This window comes from Sturnus vulgaris, chromosome 3, assembly GCF_052056855.1.
Source record: "Sturnus vulgaris isolate bStuVul1 chromosome 3, bStuVul1.hap1, whole genome shotgun sequence".
Taxonomy (NCBI): Eukaryota; Metazoa; Chordata; class Aves; order Passeriformes; family Sturnidae; genus Sturnus; species Sturnus vulgaris.
This window is the reverse complement of record NC_142245.1, coordinates 22,443,313-22,464,862: the sequence shown is the minus strand read 5'-3', so window position 1 is coordinate 22,464,862 and position 21,550 is coordinate 22,443,313. Positions and strand designations below refer to the sequence as shown.

Sequence of the window (21,550 nt, the reverse complement as noted above, 5' to 3'; positions counted from 1 at the left end):
TTTCATTTCAAAAATATGCCTACCAGAAGAACCTGTTATTTTGGAAAGTTGAAATATTTTTCCTTCTCAGGCTAAGGCCTCCCAATTCTGTTTATTAGCCCAGAGCCACTTCTCCCAAAGTTATAAATCCCAGAGAAGAAGATTTACAACAAAAATGCTGACACACCCATAAATATCAACATACTGGCAGACAACGCTGTGAGGAACAATCAATAACTCTGACAGGTTCAACCACACACTGCGTTTGAGGTACAAGTCTTTGAATACACTTTCAGAAATAAAAGCAATTTATTTGTTAGTCAAACAACTGTTTATTAAACTGAGATGCTTGGGGTTTTACACCTGTAAATAGCATAGTTTTTGTACGGTAACAAGTTTCTCACTTCACTGAAAACTGTTTGACCCTCTATATGAGCTCCTTTTCTTTATTTCATATTATGCAGCATTTTCTTTTTTGAATGATGGTTAAAAACTGCAAGACCAACGCTGATAGACTTCTTAAGTTCTTGTACTAGATGAGAATTAAAGCAAACTGCACAGCCCTAAGCAGCAATCTGTACTTGGACTGATGGTCTGCAGTAGTAGAGTGTTACTGAGCTTTTAAAGTCAATACTGACCTGACACAAACAGCCAGATGAAGTGCTCTTAAGAACCTTTGTGCTTAATCCATAAATGCAATCACAATTTTTCTTTTTGGTATAGATGATGATCTTTGTATCTTAACAGCAATGATTCACAGTAAATTAGCAGAGAATTACTGTAAAACTATGGGACTTGCAGACCAAGTAGTGGGTGCTGGAATCCTTCAGGCACGGATCTTATCGGGATGATAGAGGAGTTTTCTTTGTCTACTGACTTCTTGTCCAAGCTTCCTGGCACATGACATGAAAGGCCCATAAATAGTCTGAAGGGAATGGGATGCCTGGAATGTTTGCTGCATTCTAATGCCCTAACTGCAGGAAATTAAAAATTAAATATTGGGCTGAAAACACAGACACACACTGTGCTGCTGAGGTAAATTTCACAGATGCAATTTCACCTTCTAAGCAAAAGCACATCTGCTTGGCTTCTGAAAGCGCTGCTCCGAGTGCAGGAGGGAAACCCTGCCAAGGTCCTCTGTCAGGCATCAAAACACTGCTGCCTGCTCCTGGGTGCTCCATGGACACGAGATGTGTCTGTGTCCAACAGCGACACACAAGATAAAATGTGGGCTCAAAACTAGCCAGGGAAAATGGCATCATTTAGGAGTATCTTTTTCTCCACCTACTTTGTAGGTAGAAAATTTAAGGCTCAGAAATTCATCATCATAGCAATGTCTGATTATGCAAAAACTCAGTATCTGCTTCCTACCAGACTATGGAGAAAAGTGACAAACTGCCAGGACCCTGGTTCAGAAATTGTTTTGAATTACCAGGATTTAACACTGTAAATCACAGCCAAGGCCAGCAAGTCTCTTTGAACTTTTAAAAGGCTTTTACTCATGGAAAATATTACTTTAACAGGATGTTTTATTCATTATTTTTAATTATTTCTTTTTAATTTGGATTTTGACAATGAGAAAACTCAGACAACCCTCTCTTACAACAGACTGTCATCTGATGCAGGGGATTTCTGTTACTTCTCTCAGGGTACAGTAAAAGCCAACAGAGGACTTTGCAAATACTGCTGGAAGCTTAAAGAAAAACAAGCATCTGCAGTCACTGGAATATAGTTCACTGTTAAAATTGACCATGCTTGTAAAGACAGTCAGGTCTTATCTTTAATTATTTCTATATTGAATTAACATGAAAGCAGAAGTTTCTTGTTAAAAACATAATTTGAAACATGGAAGTTCAATGCAGTTTCCAGTCAGAGATACAGGGATCTTATTGGTAAGGTCAGTGCATACTTTAAAAAAACTTGTTATCACACTGCAGGTATTGGGGCTGTTCTAATGCATTCTCATGAGGTTTGAGAAACAAGGCACCTCTAACCAGAAGAGTCATTCCACAACAAGCTGGCAGAGGTGGGCACAAAAAGGCCAGGATGTCTCTCTAAAATGACTTCCCAGCCTCCAGCAGTTAAATCAACTTATGTGTGTTAGTTGATAGGGGACTTCAGAGATGCCCACGGTGACGCACAAAGGTGTAATGATGCATCCTGAACTTCTCAGAAGCTCCAGAGCTACAGAAGATGCTGCTGTGCAGCCAGAAATGCAAACAAAACTATAGCACATCTTCATTTGCCAAGCAAACCTGAAACGAGCTTTTACCTTGATGTGTGAAGCGTTGATGTAGCCTGTATTGTTTTCTTTGGTTGGCACCAGCTCCACTCGGTTCTCCTCGTAAGGAATGACCTCCCGGATGCGGTTGCGCTCCGTGTTTTCAGGCAGGGCAGCAGTGGTGAAGATCCCATCTGCCTTTTTCTTTGGAATCTGCTCGTATTCTGTAAACACCATCCCCTCCTCCAGTTTCCTCCTCAAGATTTTGCACTGGGATTCAACAGAAAAGAGCACCAACCATTAATGCTTCTGGGAAGAACACTTACCACCAGACCCATCCATGCATTCTTTGAATTCCAATACACAGCCATAGCATTCTCTCACTCACTCCTTCTGCAGTTACCTGAGGAAATACACTTATTTCTACCAAGTGAAACCATTGGCAAATTTTACATTTTACAGTCTTACATTCCACTTCCACATTTTTGAAGACTGATAGCATAAAAAGCAAACCTGTGCTAAATAATCTTGGTTCAGTAAAAATTTCAGTGTGAATGTATGATTTCAACGTAATAGATATTTTAATTTTTTTTCCCCAAGGAAGGAGATCATATTGCAAGAAGTGTGATGTGGTCCACATTTTCAAAATACTGCCTAACTCACAAGGATGCAATGTCTGTGGTAGTTCACAACCCTACATACAGACAAGGCAGAGGTGAAGTGCTACTTCCTGGGTACCAGACAACACAAGGCTGCAAATTTCTATTCAGAAAACCACAAAGATTCTTTGCACATTTGATTCTCAAATCTTAACAGCAGCAACTGTTTTTAATATCTGAAATTCCATATACATGCACACACCCATGTGTGTAAACATCAGGAGGCAAACAACTTCTTTTTTTTAATATTTAATCCCATTAGAGACATTAACCAAACTCCTTATCTGTATTAGAACATGAAAGACAGTATCTGTGGGTAAGTGCTGCAGAACTTTGCCTGATCAAGTGAAAAATGTGCAAAGTGCTAGATTTACAGATTGATTTTGTATGACATTGTACAGTCAGGTGAAACAGAGAACAGCCTCCATTTGCATGGACTTCACTAAATGTTCATCATTTGATGCTTTGCCTGCATTCAAAGACATCCCAGTGTTAGCCATAGACCTTTTGCATTAATGGCTCTGAAAACTTTTAAAAGAATTTTTTTTTCCACATTTTAAATCAAATTTTAGTATTTTAGATACTTCATGCTGCTGGGAACAAAGGGAACAAGCAACATTCCGTGAGGCTCCATCTTACCCTCTCATCCATTGGCACCTTGGTGACTTCATCCTGGCTGTCCTCCGGCACTGGAACCCTAGCAACTGAGAGTCCGTTCAGTGCTGCCAACATCAAGGGCCTCTTCTGGGCCTCCAGGCCTGCCATCTTCTGCTTTTCTAGATTCTTTTGGCAAGAAAAGGCACGTTTTCATCTCTGTGTGATTATTTATAATGCCAGTAAAATGCTGGAATGTTTTTTTAATCTCCAAAATCTGCAACTCTCTGGCCAAGGAATGCAGATGATCACCATTAGCATCGTAAATTCAAATACAACCTCTATTCTTCCTGTTATTCCTCAAAGGCCTGCTCCTACATGAGCACAGAATTTTAATTTCAAAGAAGCAATCGCAGCATGTAATACAGTTTACATGCCATCAAAAGACACACAAATACAATCTCAAGCATTTTCCTGCAGACATTATTCTGAATGCAGGACACACAAAGCATCACCCTGTTACGTTAAAGCAGCACTACCAAAGCCAAGATACCTGGGGCATCTTTTGAAAAGCAATAATTTCAATCTATAGCAACAAACAGTAAAACACAGACCATTGTTTCTCTTCTGTGATGGTAATGCTTAAAATGAGAAGTCTTCTGATGCACTCAGCTTTTATGGTGATTCAAACATCAGCCATGATATATTCTGCACTAAAAACTGAGCTCACATGTCCCAGAAACTGAAAGCAATAGCAGCCAGGGAGGGATATTACCTACCATATTCATGAATCATATTATGGTATGACATGGAGAACCAGAGCGTGAATTTTAAATTCATCCTGCTGCCCCTTCCTTATGCCACTGGGAGTTGAAGCATCAAAAGAGACAGAGCATCTCCAGAAGTACCCAAATTAGGAATACTTTATTCCATTTCCTTAACAGCTCTTTCTGCTGGATTTGGAAGGAGGGATAAGCAGAAGGGATGCCTGGTTCTCAGCACACATATGGAAGCTGTGGTCACCAGATGGGCCAAGCTCAGCTCCTAGAAACACACGACTGAACTTGAATGCCCTCAGACATATGTATATGCCTTGATTTTTCAAAAGCTTGTGAGCTTTTTCCTCACCACTGGGTTCCTCCAGAGCACTAAGAAAAAAAACAAACATCCAAACCCACTCTGGCTTCTTTTTATACTTTGAGAAAGCAGGAAAATGAAAGTATTTTCCCTTTGTTTGGGAATTTTATTATTTTTTACTTCTTCAAAGGTGAAAGAGAAGAAAGTCTGCTTAACAGATTAAGGTCACCAAATTACCATTAATATAACACCTGATTCCTCTGACAAAAGGAAGGTCCACATATGTCAAGATTCCTGATCTAGGCTGAAACCACCTTCAAAGCTCAATGCTAAAGCTACCCCTTTACTTCCAAAACAACAAATAAAGGACCTTTTGACCAAAGTATCTGAATGGCTATTGCAGAGGAAGAATATTCAAACATCTAAGATCTCTTCTCACCTTCATTTCCATCCTGAAAGCCTGTAGGCGCCTGCTTCTCACTAATTTTTCTTTCCTCAGAAGATGAAAAGAGCATATGCATGCTTGCTATTATGCCAAAGTCTATTCATCAATGAAAAATCACATTTTATAGTCAAGTATCTATTTTACATTTAAAGTTTAGGAGTTGTTAAGGACTAAACTCAGTCTTCAAGTTGCATTTTAGTAGCTCAGGTTGTATTGCTAACAGTTACATCAGCATAAGGATGCTCAATGGACAAGAATGATAACGGACATGTTTAGAAAATTTTTTTTAATATATTTAAATCTAGTGAATTATTGTTCTAGTACACTGCAAACTCTTTCCTGCTTTGGACCATTTAGATGCTTTATTAATTTGTTTCAGGAATTGGCTTTTTTTCAGACCTCGGTGCTAAAAACAAGAACTGCAGCATACACTTGTGTTTCTGTGACTGCAGTTGTACTGCTCACAGCACTACACCAGGTACATATGCACGTCACTAAGTGATAAGCACCCCTCATATTTCTGTCATTGCCTTTAAATACTTCTCATTTTAAATTTGTTGCAAGTTTAACAGAGCCCTACTTCTCACACTTGAGTGCATTTTTAACAAAACAAACAACCCAGATGCTCAACCACACAGCCTCTGCATCTGCTGCTTCTCTATTTAGATATCCAGTTCCTTAGTAAAAACTCAGCAAAACTAACAACCCGTATTGTAGGGCTACCAAGGTTTTATTCAGATAACTATGTCACATAAAGTGGGAGGAAGGGAATTAAAGATCATTTGAAAAAAATCCTGAGTTGCCATTATGTTACGTGATACTTCACCCGACACCCTTGGAAAGGAGGAATAAAACACCAGTGACCCATCCATCTTGGCAAACACATTCCAGACTCGCCCTGCCCTCACATCCTGAAGGGAAGCAGGCCTCAAGGGGGGCTTTGCCATCAGCCTCCTCATCCCCAGATGCCTGCCCTGCCACCCACCTCCAGCCAGCACTGCTGCCAGGGTGGTGGCATCCTCAGCTGGATCAGACACAGGTCTGGCCAGCAGCCAAAGAGCCACAGACTGAGGCAACAGACAAGCCCAAGCAGTGCATGGGATCAGCGCCCTGAATGGCCCACAAAACCAAATTGTATGTGGCACTTAATATCACATTTCCCAACTTTAAGCAAATCCACAGTTTCCCACCCACATGTTCCCTGACCCAACAGTTTTCTGGTATGGAAGCTGACCTGTGTGATTGCTAATTTCCAAGAAGCCACCGCAGCAGAGGAAGGCACTTACCCTCATCATGATCTCTCTTTCTATTATGCTGTCCTCAATAGAAAACATTTCAGACACAGGCCTTTCCTTGACCGGTTCTTTCTTGACCCGTTCCTTCACGCTGGTGAGGTCAGGCTCCGAGATGGAGGGCCCCAGTGAAGACCCATTTATTGCCACTTGATCAGTTCGAGAGACGCTGATGGCTTTGGAAGGCCCCGGCCTCATGGCCTTGGCCCTGGCTACAGCCACAGAAATGCTGATGTGGTCCTGCCTCAGTGCTCCATTGCTGACACTTTTACGAGGCCCAGGGTACTCGGGAGGAGGTTTATTTGGTATCCTAGCCAAGGCAGCCTGCAGCTGAGCACTGTACTCCATGTTCTCATGGAGGGCGGCTATCCGCGACACAGATTCTTGCGTTTCTTCTTCCTCTTCGCTTTCACTGCTGTGTATCAGCATGGTGGCATCAGAAAATGTCTTTTTGTGGTGGTAGTGAGGGACTTGCTGAACTTCGTGGCCCATCTGAGCAGACTCCTCCGGCTGCACCTGCTCCCTCAGAGTGTTCCTGCGCGGCAGAGGGGCGTTCAGGGTTTTTAAGGCCATGGCTTCTATGCCGCGCACCATGTTGCTGATGACCTCCAGGCTGTGGCGCTTGTTGACGGCCGCGTGGTGCTTCACGGCCAGCAGGGGCTCGCTGACCTCCTGCAGCGACTGGCGCACCACGGGCGAGCTGTCCTCCTGGAAGGTCTTCACCGAGAGCTGCACCTTGCGGGTCACCAGGTCGGGGCTGCTGCCGCTGACGTACCTGTGCCGGTGGCTGGCCAGGTCGGGCGTGCTGGTGGCCGGGCGCGGGCGCGGGTAGGGAGGCGGGGGCCTGAACAGGTAGTTCTTGAGCATGTGGGTGGTGGTGTTGTAGCTCTGGCTGCTCTGCAGCTGCATGTTGGCCAGCTCGGGGGTGCTGACCGTGTGGGATATGGCGCTGGCTGCTGTCTTACTCTGAGCAGCGCTGCTGGGGTTCATTTGGTCAGACGGTGCCACAGGTTTGTTATAGCCGCCCCCCTGGGGCCCGTAGGCGACGGTGTAAGGGTGCCGCTCTCGGATCTCGGGCTGGCTGTAAACGAGGTCTTCTGGCTGGTTGTAAGCATGCGTGTTTCCAATATTGAGATTCCTCAAAGACTGACTTTGGCTATCCATCTGGATCACCCCTCTCTTCATTTGCCTCATGACGGTTTCGTAATCTGGGGTTGGCCTGTAAGACGGGACAATGATTGCACTGTGTCTGTGGCTGGGGATGTAGTCTGCTCTCATGATGTCACTTCCCGGGATGCTGAGATTTGAGGACATTGGAGATGCCTGGATGAAGTTCTGTGAGCGATTGAGGGAGTTCATGCTGTGGGCACTGCATACACTCCCATTGGGTCCATTACCATTCAAGTAGCTGAAGTCCATTGGACACCTATCCAAACTGGTCTGAGACCTACAGTAGAAAGTTTCTTCATTTCCATGGAAAATGCTATCTGTGTAGAGTAGAGAGAGAAATGTTAACAATCCTAACCCACAAGGACTTATTCACTGTTAACAAAACTTCAAATGCAGTCGGCACCAGTGAGTACAGAGACAGCTGAGGGCACAAGTGCAGGGAATGTTTAGTCTTGGGAGCATCCTTGAGCCATTGAAATAGAACTAAAGCAAAGCTACCAACATAAACATTCTCAACGCTTAGCAAAATATGGTAGTAGTTCAGATCCTTGTGGGAAACATGAAAGGGGAAAGAGAGGAAGTGCTTTTGCCTGAGGTGGCAAGGAAGAATAAAGGGGTATCTCCGCCCTCGGCATCGTGAAAGGGTTCACTGCTGCTGACACCTTAAAACTCCAGCGCTGCAAGCATATGGTTAACCTGAAAAATTCTCTTGTCTCTTCTGCTGATACGTGGCTGTCTGAGATTCAGAGTAGCAGAGGACTGTGAAATTGGAAATCCTACTTTAGACTAATCAACAGCCTTGAGGATCTGAAGTAAGACACATTTAGGTGATCAGAGCTCAGGGAAAAAAAAGAGAAAAAAAAGGAGAAAAAGCCCTGAACAACAAACCACCCCTACATATGCACTACAGAATGTTAAATACTTCAGCAAAGCATACCTGAGAGGAAATCAAGACAGTAAAGATCATATCTTGGATCACAGCTTTACTGCAAGACTGTCCTTGTTGAAACTCTTATAAGAAAAGAATAATAGCTTCCCAAACTCTGAAATCAGCTAGTTCTATGAAAATGTGGAAAGGTCTGTTGTAAAACTAAGGGAATTTTACAATTCCTCTAATATTGGGAATATCCTTCACAGCCTCACCTCCACAGTAGAACAGTGATAGCCACTAAGTCAAGTCTACTGTATGCAAGGAACTCTGCTAAATGGCTCCTTTCGAAACTTACCAAATTCTACCTTAAAAATAGGCAGACCCCACAACCCAAAACACAAACAGATTGAGAGTTCCTCTGCTGGTGAGAGCACTTCAACTGTACCTCTCATGAACTGCAAAGAACAGCAGCCTAACAGACCTGGCTACGTGTATTCCAGAAGGTGGGGTGATTAAGGGTGTGAGACTCAAGCTGTTTAGGGGCTGGGCTCCATTCCCAGACTTGATCAAAGTAACCTGGCACAACCTCTTCAAGAATTTATTTGTCAAACATGGGTGTAAAAGTAGTTAACCCTCCTTGTGTCTGTAAGGCTAACAATGCAGGCAGATGGTGGTGAAAAATCTGTAGAAAAGGTTGTCTCCAGATACAGTTTCATGGACAGAACATTATGATTTCTCCCACAGTAAAAGCTTTTTGCTGTCTCCTTTTCCCTCACTCGGTTACTCTCCCTGGCCCCAGCTGGCACTGCCTTTGAGTACAGCCATCATACTCCCTTTAGAAATTATTTTTTCAGCTCACTGAACTGGAATACCAAGTTTAAGGTCCATATAATCATACGCAGATATTTTAGGGAAATTTGAAAACTGAAATTGGACTTCAAACAGAAGACTTACTGCAACATTAACTATAAAACTGCTAGTTCTCCTGCAGCAGGAGCTCCCTTTTGACCATGATGGCATGATAAATCTAGACATAAGGCTTAGGAGCCTCTTTGCATACACATAAAATTGAAGTACGTTAAAGGGAAAATACATGCTCTAAGTACCTTGCGAATTATGTGTTTCAGTGTAGTGTTCTCCACACTGGACATGCATAGGAGGCAGTATAAAAGGATGTTGTCTTGGCTGAAATAAAAGCACAAGGAAATAAAAAAGCATTAGAACTTCGTTTGTTACAATTTTTGCAACTGAAACAGGAAAAATGGTTCTGTGCCCTTTCCACTGAATACTGCTCTTTCTTACCCAGCCAAAAACACGTCTTGGCAGTTCCTTATAGGACAGAGAATAACTTTTTGTAAATTGCTTGTTAAATTTTGTTACAGAGCCCAAAACTGACCAGTTAAGACTCCTTTAAGCTCAACCACTTCAGAAAACAACATCCACAATTTCAGCTCCTTTAAAATTCTTCACATTTTCATTAAAAGCCCTTGCCCTTGAAGAATTAAACCCAAACAAAACAGACATCTAATCAGGACAAAAGCAGACATGGAACAAATTCAAGGACTTAGGACACTGTTATACAAGCAATAGGATCACATATGGACTTAAAAGAACTCTGTAAATTACACGAACATTGAATTCCTTAGATAATGAATTTGAGTTTACTCCAACAATCTGCGCTGAAAGAATTTTTTTAATGCAAATCTCAGAGGGGGAAATTCAGCATTAAATCAGCAGGATCATTTACAGAAGAGAAATCAGAGCTGATGCCATATTCCCCAGTTTTGTCCCTTGGTAAACCCACATGTTTTGCAATTCCGCTTTGCCACCTGCACTGCAATGTCCTGTCTGGTGTCACTGAGCAAAGTTTATGAAAACATATTTCAATACATGAAGTAAGCAGAAAGACAAGGAAGACACTCCAGTCTCATGAATGTGTCTTCCTTAGCAGCAGAATAAGGGCTTTTCATCCAGGCTGATTCACTTAGTTCAAACTATTAAGGAATACTGTGGGTGCCTAAGGCAAAAAACCCCACATAATCTGCCTTTGTGTGCACATGCACCAAATGAGCACCATGCAAGTTTGCTACCAAAGAGAGGTGGGGAAGGGGTAAGATTTACATTTTCTATGTAAATGGTGAGAAGGAATGAGAATCAAAGATACTGAGCTCAGTATGAATTCTTGCATGCAAAATAGCTGTGTTAAGCCAGAGCTGGAAAACAAGAAGTATTTTTGCTACAAGAATCACTTCCAAAGGTACAAAGCTCTAGTCTCACTGAACAACCTGGGGCAAGGAGACTGCTGTTGACAATTTTATTAGAGGAGCTGAGCCTAGAACTAAAAGAGATGCTGGAAAGCCTAACAAATGGAGGGCAGAGGAAAAGTGCAAGGAAAGACAAGTGACTACTAAGAATGCCTACATATGGAACAGACAGTTTTCTTTGTGATAGATGTTATGAAAGGTATCTGCAAGAAATTTGGAATTTTTATTTCTAAGGCCCATCTGCCTCCTTTGAAAAAAGAGAACCCTGTGGACTGCAGAACAACGATATCCAAATTAATGATGGCTTGGATTTTTTTTTTTAAATCAGGTAATTAAACATACCATTATATTAAGATCTCCTACACTGAGGGGGTTTTTCTGGAAAACCAACATTGCTGGGTGGTCTGATAGGAAAAAGAGACAGCAGAAACCATGCCAAAACCATATAAAGGGTCTTGATCTGAAAAGAACATGATCCCTAGTGAAGTGGCAGAGCCTCACCCCAAAGATTCCACTTCACTTCCCATTTCTGCCTACTGATTTATTGCTACACAAGACAAATGAATAGGTAGGTGTATGAAGGTATGTGCAGTTCAGACAACAGTCAGGAGGGCTTTTTTTTCCTCTCAAAGAGAACTGTTCCAACAAGTTACCAGAACAATTATGAAAAAGGCAGCTGAAAGTTCACCATGAGCAGTCAGCAGCCCAGTGCACTTTTCAGTTGATGAGCCCACATTCTTCCTCTTGATCTTCCTGAGACTTTGGGGATTTAAAGCTTGTTGCATGCTTATGTTCAAAAATAAGTGGCAGCAGGATTTGTTTTTTCTTTTGAAAGAGCAGATTTCCATTTCTCATATATAATTTAGAAAGCAGCTCACTTTTCCTTCTCGTGATATAACAGAGGTCATAGCATAAAATGCAAAGCACAGTTCATTTGTTCACCTTCAGATTTTCAAAGTCATTTCCAGGGACCTAACTCATAGACAGCTACAGCAGCTTTCCTGCCAGTGCCTGGGAAACAGAGGGTGCATAATGGACTGTATACATACACACAGGAAAATAACCTGTGTTGAAATCTGCAAGGGCAAAGCTATCCTAAAATCAGTACCTGCTTAAGCTTAATTTTGGAAAATTTTCACAAGCTGTAACCATGCTGTGGGGAAATGTCAAGAAGCCCACATCAGCTTTCTGCCATGCAGCAATAGTGTAATGGACTTTTCACTCTGAAAAGATCTACAAAGTAGGTATAATCTGTACCATACATGAAAACTGGCAATCTGCATAGAGATAATATTGCCTCTGTCTAAGGAACCAACAGTGCTACTGTTACAGAAATTCAGAATCTGTTAAATAAGATTTAAAAATATTGACACGCTAGATGTTAAAATTTAATCCAAAAAGTTTCTTTAGAATGGATGGGAGAAAAAAAAACACTCACACTTTTTTTTTGTCAATATTTCAGGAAAAATTTAACCAATTTGTCAGATTGATAGTGCTTCTGGGGATTAGTTAAACGAAAATAAAAACAATTTAAGAAAAATTCTGATTCACAATCCTGACTGCTTCTAATAGTTTCACTTAAATTAAAAGTAACTTCACACATCAGATAAGGTCTTAACCCACGTAGCTGGTAAACTGTAAGTAGTCTTCATACAAAAACATGAAGATTTAAGAGATGTGAAAAATAACATTATGTAATGACAAGATTTGATGTATAGAGCACGAGACACTTCAAATTCTTTCTAGAGGGTTATTTTCTCTACATATTGAAATAACCTCAATTCAGCAGAAGAGATGCTCAGTTTCTGCAGGGCAAATAAAAATCTAATGCCTTGAAGAATGTAATTTTTACTTCTCAGTGGTGATATTATCCAGTTAATCAATCTGGGCAGTCACACCCTTGAAACTCACTCCAATCATACTGCCAACAAGGAATGAGTTAATGGGCTTATTTGAAATTTATAAAGTAGTTCATCTTACACAATGCCTCATCCCATTAGAAATTATAGAGATATTCTTAAAGATCTCACAGTGGCACGTACCAAAGATGACCTACTCCAGGTTGGCCGTCGTCGGATAGGGGGAGGAGAATTTGATTGTCTGTGGAGGAAAAAGAGAAATTATAGAAACCACAATATCTCAACTCTGAGTCAAGAATGAATAGGAAAAACAAGACAATGAAGAATCTGTTCATATTGCTCATTACTGAGATTTTCAGAATATGAGTAAATGAAAATAATTCAGATTCTCCTTTAAATACAGGAAATGGTCCCATTCCAAACTATACATGCCTTTTGTTCATTATCCTATTTGGCTCACTTGGAAACACAAGAAAGAAAAATTCTGGTTTAAAATTAATTAAACAATTCTCTTAACTAAAAAAATTGAACATGGCACACAGGTACAGTCTCAGGTGACTTAATGTGAACATTAAAACAAGGACAATCTTATGAAATTGATAGCAATCACTCCAAAGCAATGCACACAGATCAGGAAGAAAAGGGAAAAAATAAGCAACTGGTTAGACAGCACTAGCAGAGCCACATACAATGTTAGAGTAGCCAGGTGCAGTGGAAGGAGCATGGAGTGTAGGAGTAAAAAAACACGAGGAAGGGAAAGAAACAAGTTGAAGGAGGTAGAAATATAGTGCTTACGTGAAGAGAGGAAAGGTGGAATTTGTCCTCTTACAGTTTCTGATCTGGTGAATGATGTTATGTGCGATTAGAGGAAAGGCACACAGGAAAACAAACAACTATCATTTTAACACAGAGGGCAGGAAAATTATTTGGCTAGAAAACACACACACACAGCATACACCATCATCAGTATCTGTAGCTCTTGCACACAAGCTTGTACCACATGAGACCGTGGTAAGGAGAGCAGCTGTCATGACAGAAATACATTGAAACTTGTTATTTCACTCTCTGACTTCGTGACATTCCCCACCTTTATTAGTCCAAATATTTGCAGGTTGCCTATGAAACTGCTACAGACAACATGTACATAGGACCCACATACTTATGGTTCAGTGTTTAGGAAGAAACATGATTAAAAGCTTCTGCAGTCTGGATTATGACCAGTAACAGAAAGTTCTCTCTGTTGACCCCAACACACAGCTTCAAAGGGGAAATATCCCAAGGTGACAGACTATGGTATTTTGTTTTCTTTCTCGACTGTCACAGGGGAAATAATCAGGAGCTCCCTTTGAACTCAATCTCTCTGGAACCATTAAAACTGAGTTTAGTATTAGACTACTGAAATCCACTACATGCTGCTAAGAAATGTCTTTTCCAGTCTTCCACTCATCTCCCAGGAACTGTAAGCAACGTGCCAAATCCAACCAACATCTCTTTTCCATACATGAAAAGATCACTGAGAGCAGTTCACCTCACTGGCCTCTCCTGTGCTCTAACTCACCATACATTAATATAATGTGTGCACACGTAAAAGACCTTCCAATCTTCCCCTCATCATTTTGGTTTTATTTTCCAACAGATGGCATTTCCCAGCTGAACAGATGGGATGTCCAGCCTTAACTAGCGTTGTTGATAGAGATGAGCCTTCTTCATGGTAAGTTCTGCAAGAATTTAATGTTCTCTGCTATACACGCCCAGCACACCATGAAAATTTCTCAAAACTCTAACCTTTTGAAAGTCAAATTTATCTCAATCTGAAAACGTGTGGTGGTGTAAATGAGACATCTCAGCTAAGAAACAGACTTGAATTAAAGCTAAAGCCTAACGAATTCCTCCTTCAGTTAGAAGTAATCCACCTGTGTGAGAGGACTAGCTCAAGGCCAGTTTCTAAGAAAGTGCTCAAACCAGAGCCTAAAGGAGACTTCAGGTTTAGATTTACAATCTCTGCTGTGTTGTGGCAGTACAGCTATGCAGATTAACACACCCAGGTGTCCTCCCTCGTTCAGCATGCACAGGAGGCAGATAAATTATCCTGCCCAAACTAGAAGATGACAACCTGCACTTTCCAGCACCCTTAGCTGCTGGATGGGCAGTGCATCTGCTGCTACAGCTCACATTTTGACATGATAACCTTTGTCACCTTTCACTCCAGTTTGGACTAATATTCTGGGCTACCAACAGCAGACACCAAGGCCTTTGATTCAAGACTCTCTGTAGGATTTGGCTGCTTGGGGAGTATCAAAGCTCACAAGGCTCAGAATGAAATTTCATTTTCAACAGTCTGTTCTTGCTGTTGGTTAAAAAGAAATAGAAAAAAAAAAGGGAAAGGAGAAAAGAGTAACTGACATAAGTGACTAGAAAAAGAAAGAAAAAAATAAAAACCCCAAAACCCAAACAAAACCATACATGCAAAAACTCAGACCAATTCCAAAGCAAGGTGTCAGAAAATAACTGTGAAGCAAGAGTACTCACTCTGTGCAGATTTTGTTCTGTTTGTAAAACTTGTGTCTTGATGCAAACAGACGTGAAATATATTTGGCATTTTCAAGATCATCCTTTAAAAATGAGGAAAAAATAGGAAAAAAAATAATTTATTTTGTTATTCTTACCAAGAAGTTAAAAAAGTTTCTTAAAAATCCAGTTGCAGGAATGTTTGGTAAGATCTACCATGTACAGAATCTGGCTCCCAAGAACACATCTAGTGGTCTCAAAGAGTATTCAAGGCACAGGATTAGTGAAACCCAGTGGTGTGCATTTGCACACTGCCACTTCACAGCTAAGGCACAGTAGAGGGGGACTGCAACAATAAAATGGCTCAAGCTTGCTGGTCCAGTTCCTATGCTGGCCTTGGTTCAGGGAGATGTGGAGTGATTTTAAACAGCATAGAACAGCCCCATGGCCCTCTGAGTTCTCAGATAGCTCATACCCAGTTTCTACTTATGCTGCTCTATTTACACCATTCAAAAAGCACTTTTTGCAGACTTCCCAGCATAGGATATTTCAGGACGCTTGGAAGAAAATACAGAAATTAGTACCTAAATGAAGTTAATTTCTCTTTCTGCATAAAGTGCAACACGAACTGTGAGGGGGATGGTGTTATGCAAGTGAGCCTCTTTGGGAAAGTGGAATTTTAAAGTTTTACTTTTACATAAGTAGCTTTCATGATGACACTGATCAGATCTTTTTCTTACTGTGTGAAAGAGTACATTCTCTTCTTTGTTGATCAACTCTAGAACAATTGAAGACTTGTTATGAGCAATATTCCCAATGTCATTCCACCTGCAGAGTAAAAAAATGCATTGGAGTTTGCCAACACATACATTCAAACATTTCACAAACACAGTAAGAATCCCTTAGTCAACATCAGTCTCGTTTTATGGGAAAGGTTTTCAGTGACTTTTTGGTGAAGAAACCTGGTCAGGAAAATAAGGAAATCATGTTCTGATTAAAAGTGAAAGGATATTCATCAGCCCTTAACCCAAAGCTGGAGAGTTCAAAGCTCTCTTTAAAAACACAAACTTGAAGACTCACAATAGAAGACACATTAATGATAACCATTTTACTGAACTGTGGCATTTCGGAACTGATTGATTTTAGCCCCATGTAAAAGAATTAATTTGCTTTAAGTGCCATTCCTCCCCAAATGCTGTTTCCACCTTTCACTCACTGCCAATTCTTGCTAAAGAAGGTTAAGATGACAACATGGCTATGTAGGCTATGCATACCATGTTAATACTCTGGCTTTATGCTTGCAATCTCTTTTTTTTTTTCTCAAGTAATTGTCAGGTTGCCCAAGATCCGAGTTATAATCTTCTTACAAATAGCTGACAGACATTTGCGTACATTGCATGCAATCCACGGGGATGGAAAGGACTTGTTTGTTCTGTTTGCAGCATGCATTCCTCTTCATGTCATGGCAGGATGCTTGCAGTGCATATTTCCAAAGAGTAAGAATCTCAGCACCAACTCTCATTTATACATGTAAAGAAACTTCTTGCTTTTGTCACCTGGCCCAATTAAAGGATTATCTAATTCCTTCTCAAAATTACGTATGCAAAACATCAGCTATGGGGAAAATGGAGCACTAATTTTTTAAGCTGACTAATGAAAGCTCTTTTAAGGCAACCCTCCCCCCAAATTCCAGTTGAAGTCTTAGCTACTGATTGAAAATCGGTGCACCTCAAAAAACACAACTTTTAGGCTGCAGAGAATTCCTACTCTAATCACAGGAATTAGTAAAAATCCACTTCAAGTAAACAGCAACAGTAATAAAAATACCCACAAGAAGAATAGCAAAGAGGAGCAAAACTATCCTCCCTGGAATCATGGAGATTTCTAGCAACATTTTCATGCAGAACAAATCCACAAAAAAAAAAGTTAATGGATAATTCATTCTTATTAACCAAAATAAACTGCAGAAAAAACAGAGTGACACAGCCACAATTTTCAAAATCACGGAATGAGAGACTTCAATTTTTTTTTAGTGGGGCACCTAAATGTGGCAACCAGATTTTCGGAAGTGTTGAGCTCTTAGGCTGCCAGCTGTGAGGTTTTGCATTCAGAAGCATCAAAGAAGAAGGCACAAAGACAAGAGAAGGAAAGGGATCAAAGCCTTGTAAACTAGAACAAGATACATGACAGGCTACTACAACTTTCTTGCCATCCAACCCATCCAGAGACATCAGAAATTATTCTTTATCTAATCTCTTTGGGCCAATAGATCAACCCTGAAAACAGCAAGGTTACTACTGCTTAGTTAGAGGATTGGCACTATTACAGTCACATATGAAAGTAAGGAAAAAATCCCACACACAGAGCTCTGAAAAGAAACTCACTTTAAATACAAAAGACCCTCACTTTTACCTATAAATCACAGTTGTCCTTCCAATTCTGTTTTTTATGAAGATGCCCATGAAGAAAATACCGAGATGTATGTCATTTCCATGGTTATCCTGCAGAGAAAGGATAATAAATTTAATTTAATACGTTTATAAGAATGCACGCTGAAGTACCTAAGAGAAGAAGCCCTTCAGTGTGGATGCAGGACTAACCCATATTTTGCTGCTTGACTGGACTCTGATTTTCATTAATTCAGAGCAGTTAGCACTTAAGTGGATTCATTGTGTTGATCAGTGAGAACAGAAGAAGGCCAAATCAACTCAAAGCTCTCCTCTCTCAAACACCACACAGACCACAAATTGGCATTTATTGTATAATAATACCCCACATCCCCTATCTTTGTGACTACAGCTACCTAGAGCCTGTAGGAATACCAAAAGCAATAGTTGTCTTTCAGGCCATGGTATTTCTCCAGACATCTGTTAAAACATGTAGAGATTTCAGAACACCACACCTGGAGATGGAATCCCTCTCAAAAGCTCTACCCTTCACACCTCCTCCTTTAAGTACTCCATGTAGAAGTTCACAGCATGTCACCCCAAAAGTACTTCCATCTCTATGGAGATACATCCCCCACTGATTTTCAATTGTTGGGTTAAATATTCAACTGCACACACCACATAAAAACAATGCAAATATAGTGGACTCTAAGAAGACCTGTTGTTTCTGCACCTACCCATGTCTCCTTGTAGGCTCCTGTTTGAAAACCACCTGCTCCTGATCCATTTTGCAATTCGTTTTCTTAAAAAAAATCTTCTCTTTTTTTGGCTACAAAAGCTTAATACTGTTGACAAGGATTTTTCTACATTTATCAGCAAACAAGAACAGTTGCCTCTCAGCTGCCTATATAGTAATTGATTCACACTTTAAAGTGGTAAATAGAAACCGCACTAACACCACAAATGTGGTTAGTAATCATGGCTAGAAAAAAGGATATGAGAGAAGTCAGTGTGCTATGCCTGCATACACTGCAGAAACTATCAGGTGCCCTTGCATTATAATAGACCAGATGAGAGCTGCTCTCCTGGCCTTGCTGTGCCTGATCCTCAGAAGGCAACGATGGAGTCTCTGCACCTGTTTAGCTGAGTGTTTGGCCTTTTGCAAAGTAACCATGGCTGGAAATTCATCCACAAGCCAAGAGTCAGCAGTTTAGTCTGATTAGAGGACAACACATTCTTCTACCTTGTGCCAGAGGGAGTTTTACAAGAAAAGAAAAAAAAAAAAAAAAAGGGGAATGCGTGGGGGAAAATGTATGTATTTGTATACATACAAGTACATGTATCTATGTGTGTGCATGTATACACACAAATACCCACATGGGTATTTGTATTTCTAGTAACATTTTCTACCAGGAAAAGACGATAAACCTTTCATTTTCCCCTTTGAATGCAGTTCTGGTTTTCTCCATGGCCAGCATGCTGCTCCTCAATGCAAGGCTAACACCTTCCTGCCATTTTGCAGAGCACCCAGTCCACTGTTCATACTTACCTTACTGACACATGCAATAATATCTAATGACACTCCCAACACAGCAATCTTCTGCAGTAGTGTGCAGCATTACTCAAAATGAATTTGAGGAAAGCTTTCATTTCATTCATTAGCAATAAACATTCCAACATTTTTTTCAATGGGTTGAAAGTTTTTTGCCATTCAACTCCTCCCCTCCAGGCCAATTCTGAGATTGGCACCAAAGGATCAATTTTGACTTCTGCAGGAAGCTTGTTTTGTTTGGTGCATATTAGTGTTTGTTTTTAAATTCTGAGTTATCTTTAACTAGCAGGAAAACCACTCAAAATCCACTACTTAGGGTGGCTGGGCAGGTTAGCAAAAAGGAAGGGGTCATGTTGAGAACAGCAGTTTTCAGTTTCTCAGCACAACTTTGTCATGGCAGCAAGTGCTCAATAAGGCCACACATCCAGACAATCCATGGCAGAATGAGACTTCCAGTGAAGGGAAAGTGACTGCAACTGCAAAATAATCCCTGAAATTCCCCCTCATTAAAAATGTGAGGACCTGTGTGCACATATAGAAAACTACAGAAAACTTTAGTTAATGCTTGGTAAGTAGCAATTTAGAAAGACATGAAAAGGTCTCATTTTCTTATCCTGTTAAAGATGACCAGAGCTGAGATTCATTTGCCCTGGCCACTCTCTCATATGCAGCACATGAAAGAAAAGCAAGGAGCATCTCTCATTCCCGAGAGAGCACACTCTAGAACATAGCAACCTCTTCTGTAACAAGGATTTTCATGGAAGAGCAGTAGCACTAGAGGCCTAAGTAACCCTCATGTTGCAACGTCCATTCAAACTACCAGCAGTCATTTCAGCCTCTGGAGCAGTTAAACAAGTCCTGTCTCTTTTGGACAAACATGACTTGCATGCAGACCAAAGGTTGCTGCAGAGTTCTGCATCGTTTGATTCAGAGGTTCCTTTGTAATACACACTAACATACCTTCACAGGGAAAGTTTCCTGCCCAAACCCATCCAGACGTTCCACTTCATTGATGTACATTAGCTCAGCCTCTGCTGCTGTAATGCCACTGTAATTAGATTAACAAAAGGCAGCAAATAGTTCAATATTACACACACAAATATTAGCAAAAAAAAATGTGAGTTTCACAAACCACTTGAGAAGACACTTTGGAAACGCTGCCTAGAAATGCAGAACACAAAGCTAACTTTCAACATTAGGATCATTATCAGCAAGGGAGGAAAATTTACTAAATGTCACTAAGGTAAGGTACAAAGCCTAGTTCAAATGACAGGAGGAACAAACAGAACTGATCACGTTACTCAGCTTCTTCCACACACATCAAATCTTTTCCAGGCTTTAATAAACCATCAGGTTGTGGATAGTTTTGGATGGACAACTTGAACCACAGGGGTGCTAATCTGCCTGAATATTATACAAGGCTACTGGAGCTTCTTAAAATGACTTAAAAAGACAGACCTACATTTTCAAGTTGGCAGTTCAAAAACACAGGCACTAAATCCAAAAGTTGAACAGATTCTCTTTCATAACAGAGAACAAACCAGCAGAAAACTTTTACACACGTGTCTACACACGCTCCTGTCACAGCTCAGGAATTCAAACAGATTTCAATTCTCAAAAGCAGGTCAGAATAGATTGCAGGTTGCTCCAAAAGGAGGCCACTATTAATTTTTCTCCTCTTTGCTCCTACTTACCACAGCTTACAAACAGAAATATAGGAACCAGACAAATACCTGGGAGAAGGGAGGTGGAATACGATCTATCTGCTGAAGTGAGGGGAAGTATTTGCTCTTTGTGTTGCAGAAATAGCACTATAGAGCACAGCAGGTGGGAAATCTTTCCTTTCAAGTCTGTGAGTTAACCAAGATCACACAAGCAGCCCATGGCAGGGAGAGAACAGAACCTGGCCTGTTCATGGCTGGCTTGGAAGCTATTCCTTTGGTTGCATCAAAGGCCCAGGCTTGCATTGAAACTCAAAACTGAGAATGGCCTTAGACTCAGAGACAGGTATTTGTCCTTTTACAACCACTTTCTCTCATGTAATGGGGAATGCAGCATCCTTCACATAATATTCCTATTGCATATGACATGTGGGCACTGCCATTTTTCCCATAACAGCACTCTAGAGGTTTGAACACTTCCACCACTGAAACACCTGGACAACATGAAAGAAGCCTGCTCACAAAGAAGGTTTTTTTACTGAAGCACTAATGCACACACTCCTAGCTCATTAACCAGTAACACTGTACTGTGTCTTCTCCTTGAGACTTCAAACCCAATTCCTGTTATTTTCATTCCCATTACACTGAGAGCATTTGTATCCCCCTCCTCTTGAAAGAGGCCCTTGGATTGCCACCCATCAAGTCACGGGGTTTTTCACCATCAGGATTTAAATGAAATCAGAAAGAGAAAGGAGTCTGCTGCATAGCACAAGCAGTGTTGCACATGCTCATTAAACCTAAAGGTGTAAATGCTCGCTTATTTGGGATTAAGTTCCTCAGCCATTTTGTGTTTACAAGAGGCAGATAATCTTCTGTGATAGACTAATTAAAAATCCAGTGACACAAAGCATAATAGTAGCATGAAGATAAGCTGGTTAAATACTGCTAGGAATGCATGGGGAGGCAGGGAAGTACTGGAATGATGATTAAAAAAAATTTTAAAAAATAGCA

The 21,550-nt window shown here is 40.8% G+C and overlaps 1 protein-coding gene across 1 annotated transcript in view; it reads right to left on the bottom strand.

Moving 5' to 3' along the window:
• PTPN14 (protein tyrosine phosphatase non-receptor type 14) overlaps nt 1–21,550 on the bottom strand; it is an 89,862-nt gene that overhangs the window by 14,249 nt on the left and 54,063 nt on the right. The window contains exons 7-15 of the mRNA XM_014876875.2: nt 19,839–19,926; nt 17,352–17,440; nt 15,680–15,767; nt 14,961–15,043; nt 12,615–12,672; nt 9,415–9,493; nt 6,262–7,754; nt 3,499–3,642; nt 2,252–2,470 (exon numbers count right to left, since the gene is read on the bottom strand). Coding sequence (XP_014732361.2) covers nt 2,252–2,470; nt 3,499–3,642; nt 6,262–7,754; nt 9,415–9,493; nt 12,615–12,672; nt 14,961–15,043; nt 15,680–15,767; nt 17,352–17,440; nt 19,839–19,926 — 2,341 coding nt within the window. The remainder of the gene's footprint in view (nt 1–2,251; nt 2,471–3,498; nt 3,643–6,261; nt 7,755–9,414; nt 9,494–12,614; nt 12,673–14,960; nt 15,044–15,679; nt 15,768–17,351; nt 17,441–19,838; nt 19,927–21,550) is intronic.